This window comes from Crocodylus siamensis, chromosome 1 (genome assembly GCF_052110815.1).
Source record: "Crocodylus siamensis isolate JL-2025a chromosome 1, ASM5211081v1, whole genome shotgun sequence".
Taxonomy (NCBI): Eukaryota; Metazoa; Chordata; order Crocodylia; family Crocodylidae; genus Crocodylus; species Crocodylus siamensis.
This window is the reverse complement of record NC_143395.1, coordinates 377,860,641-377,877,859: the sequence shown is the minus strand read 5'-3', so window position 1 is coordinate 377,877,859 and position 17,219 is coordinate 377,860,641. Positions and strand designations below refer to the sequence as shown.

At 41.5% G+C, this 17,219-nt stretch overlaps 1 protein-coding gene across 5 annotated transcripts in view; it reads left to right on the top strand.

The window, feature by feature from the left end:
* The window catches only part of B3GLCT (beta 3-glucosyltransferase), a 120,408-nt gene that overhangs the window by 80,242 nt on the left and 22,947 nt on the right, over positions 1–17,219 (top strand). For all 5 annotated transcript variants that reach the window (XM_090028067.1, XM_090028031.1, XM_090028039.1 and 2 more), the window contains 3 exons: positions 3,555–3,686; positions 4,936–5,005; positions 15,038–15,151. In XM_090028067.1, coding sequence (XP_089884193.1) covers positions 3,555–3,686; positions 4,936–5,005; positions 15,038–15,151 — 316 coding nt within the window. The remainder of the gene's footprint in view (positions 1–3,554; positions 3,687–4,935; positions 5,006–15,037; positions 15,152–17,219) is intronic.

Genomic DNA, 17,219 nt, shown 5'->3' with positions numbered 1-17,219 from the left:
AAGCTATAACCCCTCCCCCACGATGACAACCAGCAGCACTGGCATGATGGTGTCCTCCACCCCTATTTCACTTGCCATCCTGAGCCTTCCAGTGCCAGAGGAAGAGGTGGAGCTGGAGCTGGATCCGAGTGCTGTAGCAAGAGAAATTCTGGGTAAGGAGGGGGAATCATCTGAGTTTGTGCTCCACACCCCTCAAGTTTCCCCTAGAGCCAGATCTCTGAAGTGCATTCTGGGGAAGGAGGAAGCTGAGGTAGAGATTGCAGAGGCAAGTGGCTCAGCTGAGTCTGCTCCTTCTGTTGCTGTGCCTCTGCCAGCTGAGGTGGGGGAAATTGCAGCATCTGTACATGCACCCGCACCACAGAAACGAGCAGGTAGTACGGTCTGGGATCATTTTGAGATGGCAGATGATCCCAGTAGGCTATTTGCATGCACTGCAGAGCCAAAACCAGCTGGGGCAAGTGAACAAAACACATGAGCACCACGGGGATGCTGATGCATCTCCACAGGCACCAACCCCTTGCCCTTGCTCCTCGTCAGCCTGGCACCAGCGTGAGCTTGCCCAAAGGGAAGTCCCCCTCACTCCAAAGCCCCCATTCCCCCAAAGCAGAGGCAGGCCACCCTGGAACAGTGGGGAAAAGATGGACAGAGAGGGGGATGTGTTGCAAGGGTGAGTGAGAACATCCAGAGGATTGGGGAGATGCTTGCTGTGGATGACCAGCCCGTCTCCTTAGTTGAGTGGCTGGGGTTCAGGTGGCTTATGGTGATCATGGACCCATCCTACCAAGTGCCCGCATGCACCACCTTCAACAGGAAGGTTTGTGCCCTCCCAGTATAAGACATGCAGGGAGAACTTGAGGGAGGAGCTGCACAAGGCAGGTCGACAGCTCGAACATCTGGAGCAGCCAGGGTGGAGATCACGCCTACCTCTCCCTCACAGGGTACTGGTCCGACCAGTGCTAGCACCACCAGCAGGCTCATTTCCGAGTGCAGGAAGGTGATTAGCTACTTCCCTTGGAGAATCAAGGTGGGCAAGATGCTGCGGCAGAAACAGGCAGATCTGAACATCCTGTAGCACAAAATCATGCAGGATGTGGAGACTCAGTGGAATTCCACATACCTGATGCTCGAGAAGCTGATGGAGCAACAGAAGGCCATCCATGAGATGGCCTTGCTCAGGGAGATTGGGATCAGCAATCCCCTTAACAGCTGAGTGGGATACCATCTCCCAAACCTTGGTGGTCCTTATGCCCTTCCTCAAGGCCACCGAGACCCTCAGCACTGGCAATGCCCTCCTTGGCCAGGTGATCTCTGTAGTGAGGAAACTTCAGAGCCTGGCTGGGGCAAGTTGCTGTCACCAGACTTCCAAGTACTGGTGAGGTGGCTGAAGAAGGGTATCAGGAAATGGCTTGATCCCTTGCAGTCCAGTATGGTCCACATGCTGGCCACCATGTGTGACCCGAGAGTGAAGGGCAACATATGCAGCAGCCAAACCCTGAATCAGAGGATGGAGGTGTTGGTGAAGGGAGTCAGGGAGGCAGAATGGCAGAGGTCGGGGGATGTGGAAGAGGGGGATCCACTGTCCCATGCTAGCATGCCATCCACCAGCCAGTCTCCTCCTTTGCCACAGGCGCTGCCAATGTGGCCCAGGGCATGGCTTCTGTGGTGAGGTCTAGAAGCACCAGACCCCACCATCAGGCAGGTAGCACTCAGGTCTTGGTGACTGCCTATCTTACTGAGGATGTGGAGCCTCTGTGTGACCCTTTGGCCTATTGGGCAAGCCGCAGGCAGATCTGGCCGAATCTGGCCACGGTTGTCTAGGAGTGTTCTGAGGTGAGAGAGTGTTCAGCATTGCTGGGGATATAGTGACACCCCACCACACCTGCTTGGATTCTGGTTTGGTGGAGCAGCTGGTGTTCCTCGAGGTGAACTTCCCACTGTTGGGGCTCCCTAAGCTCCAGGTGCAGATGGAGTGAATGCCACCCTCCTCACTCCATCTGTACCTATTTCCTTTTTTTTTTTTTTTTTTTTTTTAACCATTTAATGCCCCACTTTCAGAGCTGGAGGGGGCATTCACTGCATCACCAGCCAGCAAGGGAAGAACACTTCCCTGCTGAGCTGCTGTGACAGGATGAACTTGGAGGTTATGGGCTGGTATGATGGAGAAGGAGGAGACACCAGGTCCTGGGCATGACCACTAACACTGCACTCTGCCAAGGTTGGGAGGCCTGGTGCGACTGCTGGCAGTGCAGCAGCCCCAGGAAATGCCAGGACTAAGGATCCCCCTGGTGAAAGGTGGGTAGGAGGTGCCATAACCTCCAGCCACCCCACGCATGCACACAGTCCTGGCTGGGGAAAACCCAAACCTGTCACGTCTTGGACAGGTCTGAGGTGTGCTAGGTGAGCTCAACTTGTCTGCCTGGGATGCCAGCTTTTGGGTTGAAAAACCTTTTGTCAGGCTGAGGAAGCACCTGCAGAGAGGGGGGGTGTGTGTGTGTGTGCGTGCGCGCGCACTGTTCCTGAATGGAAGGAATAGTAAAGAAGCGAGAGGCTGGTTCGGCATGCAATGCAGGCAAGAAAGCCAGTCAGTAAAAATGGACATGGAGGTGTCAGGGGGTGAGGGACAGGCTGCGGGGGGGACACCTTGTCTGCCAGCGCCATGTCCTTAGACCAGCACCCCTAGCACCTGACTGGAAGGACGCAGGGCCATGGGCACATCTCAGCCCCAAGGCTGGGGCTGGCAGGGAGAGTTCTTTGGCAGCTGCTGGAAAAGAAGCTCCTGCAGGAGAGGAAAGAAAGGCTGTGTTAGTTTGGCTGCCTGAGATGCTGCTGCTCACTAAGTTGTTATTTTACCTGTTGTCATTTAAAGTGGTGGACCAATTTGAGGCTGTAGGGGAGGAAGAGACCTCATTGGAGCACACTGCAGTGTCATACAGAGGCCCCAGCGCCAGTGAGGGCACACCTTAACGCACGCGCGCGCGCGCACACACACACGACACGAGTTTTGCTTGTCAGCAGCTTGAGGTGCAGTTTCCCATAAAACCCTGCACCTTTCTTCTTGAAAGGTGGCAGGCTTCATGGCCTCAACAAGGAGCTACCATGCCTGCAGTTTTCACCCCACTGTGCCTTCATGAGTTTTGCTTTCAAGACTTTGAGGTACAGTTTTCCAGAAACCCCTGTACCTATCTTCTTGAAACTTGGCAGGCTTCCTGGCCTCAGAAGGGGCCACCATCCCGGTACGTTTCATCTGAATCAGGCAAAAAATGACAAAGGTATAGGCAGTTTTGTGCTTCCCCATTATAGCCTGTGGGCAAAATGTCTAGACAGCATTGAAACAGTTTTGACAAAACAAAATGGAACAATGCTTTTGAAACAAAATGAAACACTATCCTTTCAAAATGGTGAAATGGAAGTTGAAATTAAATGGTGCTGTTTTGCACAGCCCTACTCTGCAGCCTGTTATATTTTATTTGCTTTATAACATACTGATTTCTCTATTATTGAAAGTGTTATCTAATTCCATTACTCATTGCTGTGGATGTTCTATATTTTGACAGATTGCACTGTATATTTGGCACAAAGGCAATGGACCACATCTTACTACAGTGCCTGAGTTTTGTACAGATAACATGGACTCATTTAAGGCGGGTCATTGTGCCACAGTGTTCAATATTTTCCTACCACTTTGTGTAAGTACCATATTTTAAATTGCATTTATGTCCTAGGGATAAAATTACTATTTTCTCTCAAAGGCTGAAACATGACTTACAAAGTCTGAAAGATCTAGAGAGAATATTTTTAATCAAATAAAGGGAAGAGGAAACATAATTTAGTATAGCCTTATCTTGTACTCAGAATCTTCTGTCCACATATGTTATTTCCTGTTAGATGTGATCTTAGGTACTTGGATGATGTCCATTACCATAATACTTGAACATTCCATGATTTTTAATGTACTTTTCTTCAGAGTGCTCCTATAAAGCAAGGAAATACAACTAATCCCATTATACAGAAGGGGAACTGATGCACTTGGGTGCTCAGTTACTTGCCCAGGATTTACGTAGGAAGTCTTGATACAGCCCATTCTTCCAGTTCTCAGAGTAGTGCCCTGAGATCTTTTTAATCCATTGAATAGACAAGCTCCCCTTATGCACCCTTAAAATATGAATTCAAAATGCAAGGTGCAGTACAATTATTACCTATCTCCATGTAATTTATGTGGAAACTGTTGGATAAAAGTAATACATGTACCATCTATTTCTGTTTTTGTGACTTTTTTCTATAAATTTGAAATGATAGCGTTGCCATTAGGTAGGGGTGTACCTATAGAGATTTTTTGGGCTGATAATGATGGCTGATATTTAAGGAGGCATATTGGCCAATACCGATCCAACTTCTGATCCAGCTGCCTCCAGCTGGTAAGTCCAGTGTGGTGTGGAAGGGGTGGGGGGAGAGAAGAAGCTGTCAAGGGAAGTTGTGGAATTGTGGATAGGCCTCTCTTTGGGGTGGTTACAAATGCTGCAACTGTGCACGGATTTAGGGGGAAAATGACCATGGAGGTCCCTTACTAATCTGTGATAAATAAAATATTATAAAAATATTGAAAACCTCAAAGCACTTAAAACAAAATACTATATTGAATGTTAAATGTTTTGAAAGCAATAGATTTATACAGTCCTCTTTCTGGTAAAGCAGTATCTTTTTAATAACTGTGCATGATCTATCCATTGTTCTGTTCTCAATCCTTCTCTGCCACTTAACCACTACAGCCATTTATTTTTTTATTTATTTAATTTAGTTTTTTATTTGTAAGGTCAGGGCTTGTGCAAAGTTGCTTTCATTTTCTCTTTTATTGCCAAACCATACACATGCATGTAACATAGTTAAAAGCAGTGCCTTCAATCATAGTATTCATTTTTTTTGTCAATTGCCTGATAGGGTGATCCAGTGAAGGAGGAGGATGTATTTGTTGCCGTAAAAACTTGTCAGAAATTTCATGGAGACAGAAGTAAGTTATTTTATTCAAGTTAGCAGGTTTATGTAATATAGCTTATGGATGACTTTAATAAAAATGAATATACTATGATAATTGTTATGCCTAAGTGTTATAAATTGATGTTGTCAATTTTTGTTACGTAGATAATTCTTTTGGTTCAGCAGCAAGTGCTGTGTAGTGCAGTGAAGGCAAAGAGGTATAGTCATTGCATAGTTAATAAGGAAAAACTAGCCTGCAAAGAATTTCAAATCTGAATGTCTAAAGTTTAGATTTTCAGAATTGGTGTACCCAACAACTGTCAGCCATTTCAGTGAATTATTTGAAATGTGAACTGAGAGCTGGTGTATGCTGAGTGTGCTGGAGAATTAGACCACCTATTAAGAGACAAAAGAGACTAGATTTAGGCACCCACGCTGTAATTTTCACATGGGCTGAGTACCCAGGACATGACTTAAAATCACTTTGAGCTATAGGTTTGCAGCACTTCTGAAAATTAAGCCACTTTTAGTTAATTGGAGACCTTGTATTTTGAATTATGTTGTTTGTTGTACTTTTTATGTACAGGGTTATACATTAACTAGGCACGTCTACACATTTATTAATGCACAGTAGTTACTGTGCATTTAGTTTAATACTTGTTTAATGAAGTACAAACTAAATGCCCGGCACACAGGTTTTTTTGTGACACTTACTGTTCAATAGTTTAATAACACTGTGCAGTAGCATATTAGCATGGTTTTTACCTCGTACCCTACTTTGTGGTGGTATTAGGTTAATGCGCATTAAGTGTCTCATGTAGATGCGCCCACTGATAAGCTAGAGTATTTGGACTTCAGAATTAGCATATTATTAGTATACCCTAATCAGTTATAAGTCTCTTTCTTGCCTTAAAAATTCCTGCCTTCTCTACAAAGTGGCCTTGGCAAATGACTGTGTTCTTTTCTTGCTACCTCAATGTGGAGAAATATACTGCCTCTACCCAGACTTAACGATAAATGAGTATTTAGAGACCTGTCTCTATACATTATTGTGGCTGTATATAAACTAATACTTTATGGATGGAGGAAAAATAATTACACAGGGTTGCATTCTTATCCACTGCTGGCTTTAGATTAACATTGTCACAGACTCGAAAAATAATGAATTTTGTTGTATTCTTGGCTAAACTTTTATTTTTAATTTGTATTAACGCCTGTGAGTTAAATAGAAAAAAAAAGTGTTGCATTCACGTGTAAGACATGTAGGCTACTGTGTTTCTGGAACACAAAGTAGATTTTGATTCCACACCATCCCATTGTCTCCTTTTTTAATTAAAGTGATTTTAGCTTTCAGCATTTTTAAGTTTTTAATTATAATACCTTTTTGTAAAGTATAGGTTTATTGTAGAAGACAGGTCAGTCTTTAGATGGACCATATCATCTGCCTTGTAATGGTCTCAAAGGTTGTACAATTCAAGTTGCTTGTCAAAAGAAATTACTAATGCGGATGTCAGCTTTCCTTAAGAAATCAACAGTGGCTCAGTTCAGGCCTCCAGTTATGGAAAGACTCTAGAAGTCATTCTGTAGATAAGTCACAGAGTTGCCTTTTATTTACTACAGAAAATTCTCTGGTATGGGACACTGACATCTGGGGAAGAAACACCCGAGCTGCACCCGAATTATGTCCAACGTCACACATTTTATAAAGTAAATTAAATAACTAAGCAAAGACACAAAATAAACAAATTGCATTAAATAAAGGAGGCTTATGTCAAATTATTGAATTATCGTGTTGGTTAGATCACATGAAGTAAACCATTCCTTATAAGCTTTGTGTATTAGTTTAAGAAGGCAGCAGTCTTGTTTTAGCTGTCAACTTCCAAAATAATAGGTTATCGTCAATGTCAGTACTATTTAATGGATTCATGTTTCAGACAAATAACTAATATGGGTGAAGGTCACATCACTTCAAGGTGAAAGCTAATGTCAAAACTGTAGCTTTGATGCTAGTAAAGAGAGGCTACTCAATTTATTAGTCTTCAACACAGTTAAATAAAACTTCCAGAAACTTCACATTATTTATGTTACAAAATATCAAAATTACAAATTTAGATAAAAATAACTCTTTTTGAAGATAAAGCATACAATTCTTTATTCGTTATATGTCTGTATGTGCCCTGTTTTAAACAGTATCACTGTTTAACCTAGGGCTGTTTATATATTTTGCAAGTCTCCAGGGAGTGAGGATGTTATCTCCATCACTGTTATCTGACTCTGTTAAGTGTTGTTCAGGGATTAGGTATTGCCAGTCATGTGAGGCTACCTCAGTTTGGATGGTGTTTACGTGCACTGTCAAGATATAATCTGTGATGCTGTCCCCCTAACAGCCTCATTGTTAGAAGAAAGAGACTGCAGGCTTTGGTTCTTAGTGTCAAAGAGCTTAATCACTTTTATTGTTTACAAACAAGCCTAGACAGTAACACCTTTTACCAGCTGGTCCTTGGTGCTAGCTAGGTCATTTGCAGGCATGGTACCAGCATGAATGTAAACCCTATGCCCAGTAAAAAAGCATTACTGGTTTCTTAGGCCCCTTTTTATACACTGATCAAAACAACTCCCTGTGTACAGCATGTACTTTCTAGTTCTTGTTAATTACTATAATATATTTAAGTGACATCCTCCATGTCCTGCTTCTCAACAATTAGTTCATTCTTTCCACCCGATAGGGACATCTATTTGCGAGGTCACTCTGATCTTAATTTTGATGTTCTGTACTGGGCTTACCAATTCATTCTCTATCTGTTCACCTTGGGGGCACCTCAAAAACTAATGAGATCTTTTTTCAGGACTTCTGTACAAGTCATATATGGTATGCCTAGTTTCTTATTCATTGGGGCCTACTTCTGCTCATGCTGTTAGCACGCCTTTTGTGTGATTTGTATATTCACTGGTCAGTGATTGTATTAATCTATACTCCACTGAGGCTTCTGGAGTTTATATGAGGAACTGTTCTGTGCCATTCTCAAAGAGATTTGTGGGCCTCTGTTCAAACGCCCTCCTTTATCAGCTGTTTGTTAGTGTTAAAAAACAAATGCAAGCCTAATACTAGTAAACTTTGGAAATATATTGATTAGGTTGCACAACTGAAAAAAAACCCCAAGAAAGCATTTAAAATTGCCTGGTTACAAAAAAACCAAACTTGTTCTAAATCTGTGATTCCCTTTGTTAGAGAGAGGATATTTAGACTGTCTTTCATTCTCTCAGGCAATCCATGTCAGTGGGAAAGAAAGGGTTAGTTCTGTTGTTGAATTTCAAATAGTTTGAAGTAAGAATAGCAGAATACCAAACAAATTGACACAGTGCAAGAGGAAAGATAGGGTAGTAAAAGACAGCATGGGGAAGAAATATGCTTTTTATTGATTGTCTTAGGAAATAAAGTGGTTTGTCACAGACAGATATTCTGTGCTGGCAAGTCAGCCACAACGGTTGTATTTCATCCTGGTTCATTTCCCTGGATGCAGAATGTCATCCAGCAAGTCTGGTTAGGTTTCTTTCTGTAAGTGGATTGTAGGCTGGGCAATACTGAATAAGCTGGGTCATTTTGTTGACCACAGGGCAAGTGGTCTCAAAATCATGTGAAAAGCTGAGAGAGAAATAACATAGTGGAGCACAGAAAGAGTCTCAAAAGGGAGGGGAGATAAAGTAGAATCCGGAATACAGTATATCAGATTGAAATATTTGACGGTCTTGTTGTGACAGTCAGTTGTCCTCACTGGCATGGAAATCTGGATGAGCCAATGATGTACTAAGGCTTATAAATGAAAGAGTCTCTGGCACAAAGCAGTGGCCTGCCAGCCTTTCCACCAGGAGTCTCTTCCACCAGTTTGGTGTCCAAAGCCTTTCTTTTTAAAGGTCCAGAAAGGTGGTTTGTGAGTAGAATTAGCCACCCCCTCATCATTCAAGTCATGAATTAGGTCTAATATTTGACAAATCAGTGTTGATCCATAGATTGTTTTTTTCATCCTCTCGTTGTTTCAGGCTTGACCCTTTCACAGTCCTTACTTAAACAGTCCAAGCTTTGCCTCCTTTTCACAGCCTTTGTAGCAGTGTACAACAGTATATGTTGTTACTGGAAGATTTTATTAATTTTTCACTTAATTTTCTCAGTTCACAATGAGAGGAAGTTTTTAGGACCCAATTATCAAAACAGAGTCTAGCAGCTAATGGTCCAACCACAGTCTGTCAGAAAGCAAATAGGCATGTAGTTTTTGAGACTGACTGATTGCTTCTCAGTAGTACTTCTCTTAATGAATAAAAAGGATAGGATTCTCTTCTGAATCTTAACATCACTCTCTGGGGTTAGAATAAGCTGCTTGTATGTAAAGAAAGAGCCTCTCCGTTCCAGTCATATCAACTTTAGTGAGGCCACATATCCAAAGTATGTATGATCAGAAAGTCAGCATGTTCATAAGTATTTTGAAATCTTTGGGGTCATGGGACAGGTATTATCTCAACTGTACTAAAATGTCCCAAGACAAAAATAATGTTAAAAAAGCAAAGTTATCAAAAGTAGGAACTAAAATAATTTTCTTGGGCATAATCAGAAAAGAGCAGTCCTTGTTTTATAAGCAGATGCTCGTAACTTCCCCTTTGTTTTGGTATTTGTACTAGTCTGTACTGTACAGTTCTGTCCTAGTTCTGGGCACTTTCATGAGAGGATTTCTAATAGTAGACTTATTTCCTTAGGTGGACAAATGTCCCATAAGCACACATGGTGAGACTGACACTTATTTTATTAAGGAAGTAAGAGACAACATATTTGCTGTTGAAAACTAAATCAAATTAAGATTTCTTGTATCAAATTTTTGAATTTTTTTGTGGTGATTACCAGTGTGTCAAGAACAAAATTAAATACTATGCATTCCCTTCACTAATTTATCTCTAAATCTAACACTATGCCTTTTTTAAGAATGAAATTTATTGTATTTAATTTAATTTTTCTTAATGTATTCTATTTAAGATTGTCACATTACTAGTATTTCAGTCACTTGACATTGGTAATTTGTAACAAATACTTTTTGGCAAAAGGAAATTGACTAGCCTGTAATTGGAGTTCACTGAAGAATTATCCTTTCCTGATCCATGTGTACTTTCCCACCTCACTGACAAAAAAAAAAAAAAAGAAAAAAAAGGCTATTATAGCTAATCAAAAAAGCTAAAAAGAAACAGAAGACTTGAAAGGCTGGGAGAAATGATCGCACTGTATAAACATCCTTCAAAGGACACATGTTGAAGACTGAGGAAAATTCTCGAACTTTCCTCACAGCTTCCAGTGTTATGCAGTGGAAGATAATCTTACCCAAGAATGTGAAAGGTTAATGGATGTCAGCTTCAGAGAGCTCCATTTACCTGGTAAGTCATTCTTTTATTGTATGCCAAAAACTACCTTAATGCAACATTAAGGCTGAGAGTGTAATGGTACGTAAGTGAGGGCATTTAAAATTAACAACCTACCACAATTTACTCTCCCCCTTGCACTCTCACTCTCTCTTTCACCCTCCCATTTGCAACAAATGATCATATTCAAAACAATTTAAATATGCTGCAAATGCATATCCAAGGTTAGGAAAGAAGGCCTTTTAAATCAGCTGTTCAGAATTAAGCTTTCATATACTCCTTCTACTGTTCAGCACTAAGGCTTTGCTTCAGATTACAGGCAGTGATACATATTGGTAAGGATATTCATTTATGATTAGAATTAGAGCTGCTCAGGATTTTTTTAAAGTAAATAGTTCTTCGTTAGAAGATGCTGGTTTAAAGCTGAAATTTTCTGGGAATGTACTTACCAGCCTCAACAGATACTTTTCTCAGGATGGAAGTTTTGGTCAGAATAGGAGGAGGAAAGAGAGAGGCACCCTAACATCCCACTGGTTAGGCCACTCATCTGGGTATTGACTTAGGATCAAGTCCCTGCTTGTGTCCATGTTTGATCATACAAAGTGAGACAGGTACAGCAGAAGGAATTTGAGAGAGAGACAGATAGACTATCTTGATTATGCAGCAGCTAAGGCACTTGCAAGGGGCATGGGAGACTGAGGTTTAGTTCCATGCTCTAATAAATACTTAAATCTTGATGCAAAATAGAACAGAAAATAACATCTATACCATAATAGTTAGTAGTCTGCTTGAATCTCAACCTCTGCTATTCCAGGCAAGTATATTATCAAGTTCCCTATGTGAGTGAGGCAGAGTAAGGATTGCAGCTGTTCTGTCATATCCCAAGTGAGCATGGTACTATTTGCATATTGACTATTCTGTAGTGGTTCTGTCTGAGTGTCAGAGAGTCTCTTGGTTTCTTCTCGCTGTTAAAAAGTTCAGAAGTATTAAAAAACATTTCACAAGATGAAAAAATAATTTCCTGCCTAGCTGTTATTAGAATAAAGTATATTTCCATTGTGGTATTTGTCAGATGATAAATTGTGGTGTGCTCATGTCATGTGCAATGAGGCAGAGTTATTGTTGACTTCCTGACTTTGGTGCAATTCAAATTTCTCCCTTAATGTTGTATTTCTGTAATTTTTGCATATAAATTCCTGTGGGTTTTTTAAGAAGAATTGAACACATTTAAAAAAGTGTATCAAAGTATTTTTAAAAAATAATTATCCTCGACAGCAGAATGCCTTTACAATGGAATCAGTATCTTTGGATGTTAAAATTTTATTTATCTCAGTGTCCAGGCCCTCACTATCATTATTTTTAACAGAAATGATCTTTCAGTTGATCTTGATCCGTATACAAACCAGTTAGTATCTACAAGAATAAAGTAATCCTTCTATGACCTTATATGAGTGGGACATCGTAGGGTAAGGTAAACAAGGGAGTAAACATCAAATTAAATATTGCCTTTATACATAAGAATAAGAAGATGTGGCTAGGCTATTTGATGATTAGCTAGAGAATCAGGTGCTCAAATTAAAAAAGATTTGGGATGTTCTCACAAGATGTAAAACAGAGAAACTAGGGTGCCAGATACTCCATGGCATCCAAATCATAAACTGCAGGTGCAAACCTCCTTAACTTTTAAAATAAGAAGAAATCAAGTGTAGTCTGATTGGTGTGGCCACTCTTCTTCCAGGCAGCCTGACAGTTCACCTGTCAATACAGTTTTCTGTGTTCCTCCTAATTTATTCAGCCTAGGATAGAATGAACCATCTTTGAGTATATGAATTTTGTGTTTCCAGTTGGAAAATGTTATGAGAAGTAACAATTTGACAAAGTTGTTTCAAGGAAAAAAAGTATTAAGCAGTACTCCCTCTGATTCAGCTTAAATCTTAGGTGTATAAAGTTGTTTATATTACAGATGTTCCCTTTCAAAAATAGCTGTGCAGAATGTTGGGGGAATGTTGTACTTGTCCAGTAAAAATGTGAGAAGCAAGGATTTCTCTCTGCCCGGGGCATGGGGTCGGACCTGATCATCTATTTAAGTCCCTTCCCACCCTAAGTAGTGTGATACTATGGTACTATGATTCTTGTGGGTCATAAATTTTACCAGGTCAGCTGTGTAGTTGGGAAGGATGTAGAGAAGCTTTCAGGTCCCAAGTATCCTTACATGGTGTGTTGATTTGCAGCTTACATAGTAACCTGGCCACATGTTCACAGAATTGTCATATTTATTTGAATTCAAGATGAAGTTTTTTCTCCATTACCATGGGTGGGTGCCCTCCCTGCCTACCCCCCCCCCATCCCCCTCCATCTTAGATTTGTGTCCTGTCCTGGGGCAGGCAGTGGTGGCTCAGTTTCAGATTAGGCCTCAGACTTGGAGTCAAAGCTGGAGCTGAGCTGCCACCTGCTTCAGGCTGGGGTAGGTCAGGCAGTGGGGGAGAAAGCTCTTGGCCAGGGAAGTATGGAGGAGACCGCATGGTGGGAGGCCTGTGGGGAAGACTTTTGCCATTACTTTCCCTGCTATAGCTGGTAGGGCATGAACTTAAGATGACCGTCCAACATGGTCACGCTTGAAGATACAAGTGGACCTAGACAGGCTAGCAAGTTGTGTATTGGAACCTGATGAAGTTCAATGATGAGAAGTGTAAAGTGCTCCACCTTGGGACAAGCAACCCCCAACACACCTACAGGCTTGGCGGCACCAAACTGACTAGCACCATGAATGAAAGGGACCTAAGGATGATACTAGACCACAGCATGAGTATGAGCTGGCAGGGCAATGCTGTATCCAGTAGGGCAAATAATGCTCTGGCGTGCATCAATCAATCCATTTCCAGCAAAACCAAGGAAGGGATTCTTCCGCTCTGGTCAGCACTGGTGAGACTGCAGCTGGAGTACTGCATCCAGTTCTGGGCACTGGACTTTAACAAGGATGTCGACAAGCTTGAGAGAGCCCAAAGAAGAGCCACCCATATGATCAGAGTCTTAAAAGGCAAGCCATACAAGAAAAGGCTGAGGGAACTGAGATTCTTCAGCCTGAGAAAAAGAAGGCTGAGAGGGGACCTGGTAGCAACTTACCACTACGTTAGGGGAGTACATCAAGGGTTCAGCGAGCAACTGTTCACCAGGGCACCTGAGGGGAAAACCAGGAGTAATGGCCACAAACTCCTGGAAGATCAATTCAGGCTCAACATTAGGAAAAAAATTCTTCACATTCAGGGTGTCCAGACTGTGGAATAAGCTTCCCCCAGAGGGGGTGCAATCACCTACCCTAGAAATCTGCAAGAGGAGTCTAGACCGTCACCTTGCTGGGGTCACCTGGTAGCTTCCACTGCCTGACAATTAGCTGATTGTCAGCTGGCTCCAGGACTGAACTGGGGCTTGAACTAGTCCCAGTGCAGTCTCTGGAGTTGGCTAATGATGAGTAGACTGTCAGATGGTGCCAGATTGAGCCCAGGTGCAGATTATCAGCTGACCATCTGCTGGCTCGGGGCATTGTACCAAGATCAGTTTGAGCCCTGATGCGGTCCCAATCCAGCAAATGATCAGCCGATCACCAATTGGCTCTGGGGGCAATCCAAGAGCCAGCTGACAATCAGCTAGATGATTGTCGGGCACCCAGCTTTCAACTTGCCGCTGAAGGGGGAGCCCAAGATCATGATCCCTGGCTTCCCTTGCACTGGCAAGTAGGGAATGATTGGGATCTGAGTCCCAATCCCAAAATTGTGCGTGTTGCTGTGTACGTGTGGTCTGGCTGGAGACAGAGTTGTTGGGACCAGGGATCAATCCTCATCATGCCTTTAAATGAACATCTGTTAGTGGCCTGAGGGGGAAAAAAAAGTAGGCACAGCTTGAGCTAAACAACAGGTAGAACAAATGCCTGTACAAAACTTTGCATGCACTACAGAGTATGACCATCAGGCCAGACGCCACATGGAGTTTTGCAGAGGCCTTTGTTCTACCTGCTGTTTAGCTCAAGCTGCATCTGAGTTTTTTCTGAGAGACGTGAAGAAGGGTACTTGGTACCTGATAGCTTGTCTGTATCCCTCTTAACTATACAGCTGGTTCAATAAAAGATACCACCCACAAACATCCTTGTTCAAAGACAAGCACCTTAGAATATTAAAAAGAAGATGCTTTAAAATACTATGAGACACTGAAGGTACAGTCTTTAAAGAGGTGCATTTAATGTAATTTCTGAAGTCAAAACAGTATATATTGCTTAACTGTACTCCTTTCAGTCTGCTACAACTTCAGAATGGAACTGCCATTTCATCTATATAGTAACAAGTCCCTCATTGTAAGTGTAAATGTAATACATTCCTTATCCTGTTCAGCATTTATTTAAGCATTTTACACAAAAGTTTTGAACTGAATCTTTTATGCGGCATGAAAGAAAATACATGAATATTTTGTCAGGAATATTTTATTGCTGTGTTAAACTGTTCTAGTTCCCCTTAGCTTGCTTTTCACAGACATGTAAAGGTTGTTTGTAAATAAAATGATGTTAAGAAAAGAATGAGTGTTAAGAAGCAGCATTTTACCATGTTGATGAACATAGAAGTTACCAGGGATCCAACTATTTAAATCTGCTTACGCTTCAATTATCCTATTTATTTGGCAGTACCTATTGTAAAGCAGACCTGGGAAAATGAGGCTACCCTTATTGAATACTATAGTGATTATGCAGAAACCTCCATTCCTACGGTAGATTTAGGAGTACCAAATACTGATAGAGGTGAGTTCTGACTAATTACCTACTTTGTACAGAGTATTATTATGCAAATATAGTAAGTTTTCAGATGAAATGTCTATGGCATGTATACTAAATTAAGTTGAAGCATTGTCCTTTTTAGGACTCACCTTTTCAGTCAAAAACAAAAAAAAATATTCCTACTAATAATCTAGAACAAACTATGAGTGGAGATTACAGTTCTTTTAACAGAATTAATCATTTTTATTGGTTTCAAATCTATGTACTCTGGGCATGGACATGGTAGAAATGCCAGGATGGACAGAGTTTTCTGCCTACTGAAATGTATCCCTTTGCTATCCCTATTCTGACAAGTCTGTGCTGAACAAGGATGTTAACAATAGTAACGAGGAAGTCTTAGGTCTGAAGCAGAAAGACTTCAGGTAATGCAAGCTGGTTCCTGGAGCATAAAATACTTTGCTATCTGAATTCCCAGAAATGTGTTTAGACTTTGTGACAAAATTGTAAAGTACTTTCTTTGAGCACATAACACATAGTATGTTCAAAGTCATACTGTACACAAAAAGCTTTTGACAGTATGGCTACAGAAATGTCATTCGCTTTCATTTTCTTACCTTCTTGCATATACTTCATAAGGTATTTCTCTTGCTTATTGTCACAGGCTATTATTCACTTTCCAAACTGAACAGACTATATTTTAATTTCAATTTTCTTTGCATTTTTTGGTTTTGAAAACTTACTGTTTCATCTCTGAATTGCCTTTGTTATATTTTAACAAAAGAATATAAAATAGAAATATTTGTTTTAAATTCTGCTATAAGCTCAGTAAATCCAAACATAGGCAGCACAAATATAGGGGTTTCCAAAGTCAGGAAAAATATTTACAAAGCTTTAAAACAAAACAAAGCGGACTTTTTGTCAGAAGACGTTTTGGGAAAAATCTCAACTGTAATGGTTTGCCTTTGTTTATTTTTCTTATTGCCATATGCATTAGTAGTGCTTAATCGCTTTTGAAATGCTTCTAAAATCTCTGTCTTGAAGACAGGCTGTGTTCAAATTTTTAGCTCTGATTAAACGTAAATAAGACTTCTTTATTCTCCCTTTATACTCATTCTAATCAAGCATAGCACACATTTCAGTCATAAAATACTATGTTGCATCTTTAAGCTGCGGCTTAGGGAAAGCTATCGACAGAGCTCGAGTTAGTGTTAATCATAGACTAGTAGGACCAGTAAGGATCTGTTAGATCATCAAGTCCAGTCCCCTGCCATGGGCAGGAGGTAATTGGACTCAAGCTTAACGAGGTGCTTGTCCTGCCTCCTCTTGAACACCTCCAGGAATGGCGACTGCACCACCTCTACTGGGAGCGTGTTCCAAATTCTAGATGCGTTTATGGAAAAGAAGTTTTTCCTTATGTCCAGGCTAATTTTTTCCTCAGTTAGCTTGCACCCATTGAACCTTGTCCTCCTAAGGGGTGTCTTTCTGAAGAGTTGCTCCCCGAGATCTTGGTGTTTGCCCTTGACATACTTGTAGGTGGCTGTCAAGTCACCTCTTAGTTTTCTCTTACTCGGACTGAACAAACCCAGTTCCTGGAGTCTCTCCTTGTAGGGCCTGTTGTCTAGGCCCTGATCATATGGATGACCCCTGATCATACAGTTGGTGCTTCTCTATACCCTTTCAAGCTTATCCACATCCTTCTTGAAGTGTGGTGCCCAGAAATGGACACATTACTCCAGCTGTGACCTCACCAATGCCAAATAGAGGGTGGGGAGCACCTCTCTGGATTTACCGGCAATGCATTGGCTGATGCATGCCAGAGTTGTTTGCCCTGCTGGCAACTTCATCACACTGATGGCTCAGAGTCATCCTCTAGTCGATTGCCAGCCCCAGGTCCTTTTCAGATTCAGTGTTAGCCAGTGGTACTGGCTACCATTATTTAGTTATGGTGAAGGTTCTTCCTACTTCCAGTTCTTTCAGGACTCTCGGATGCAGGTCATCTGGCCCAGCAGACTTGAAAATGTCCAGATGTTCTAAGAGTACTTTCACCTGTTTGAGACTGATTTTTTTTTTTTTGTGGGCTGTTGTCTTCCCT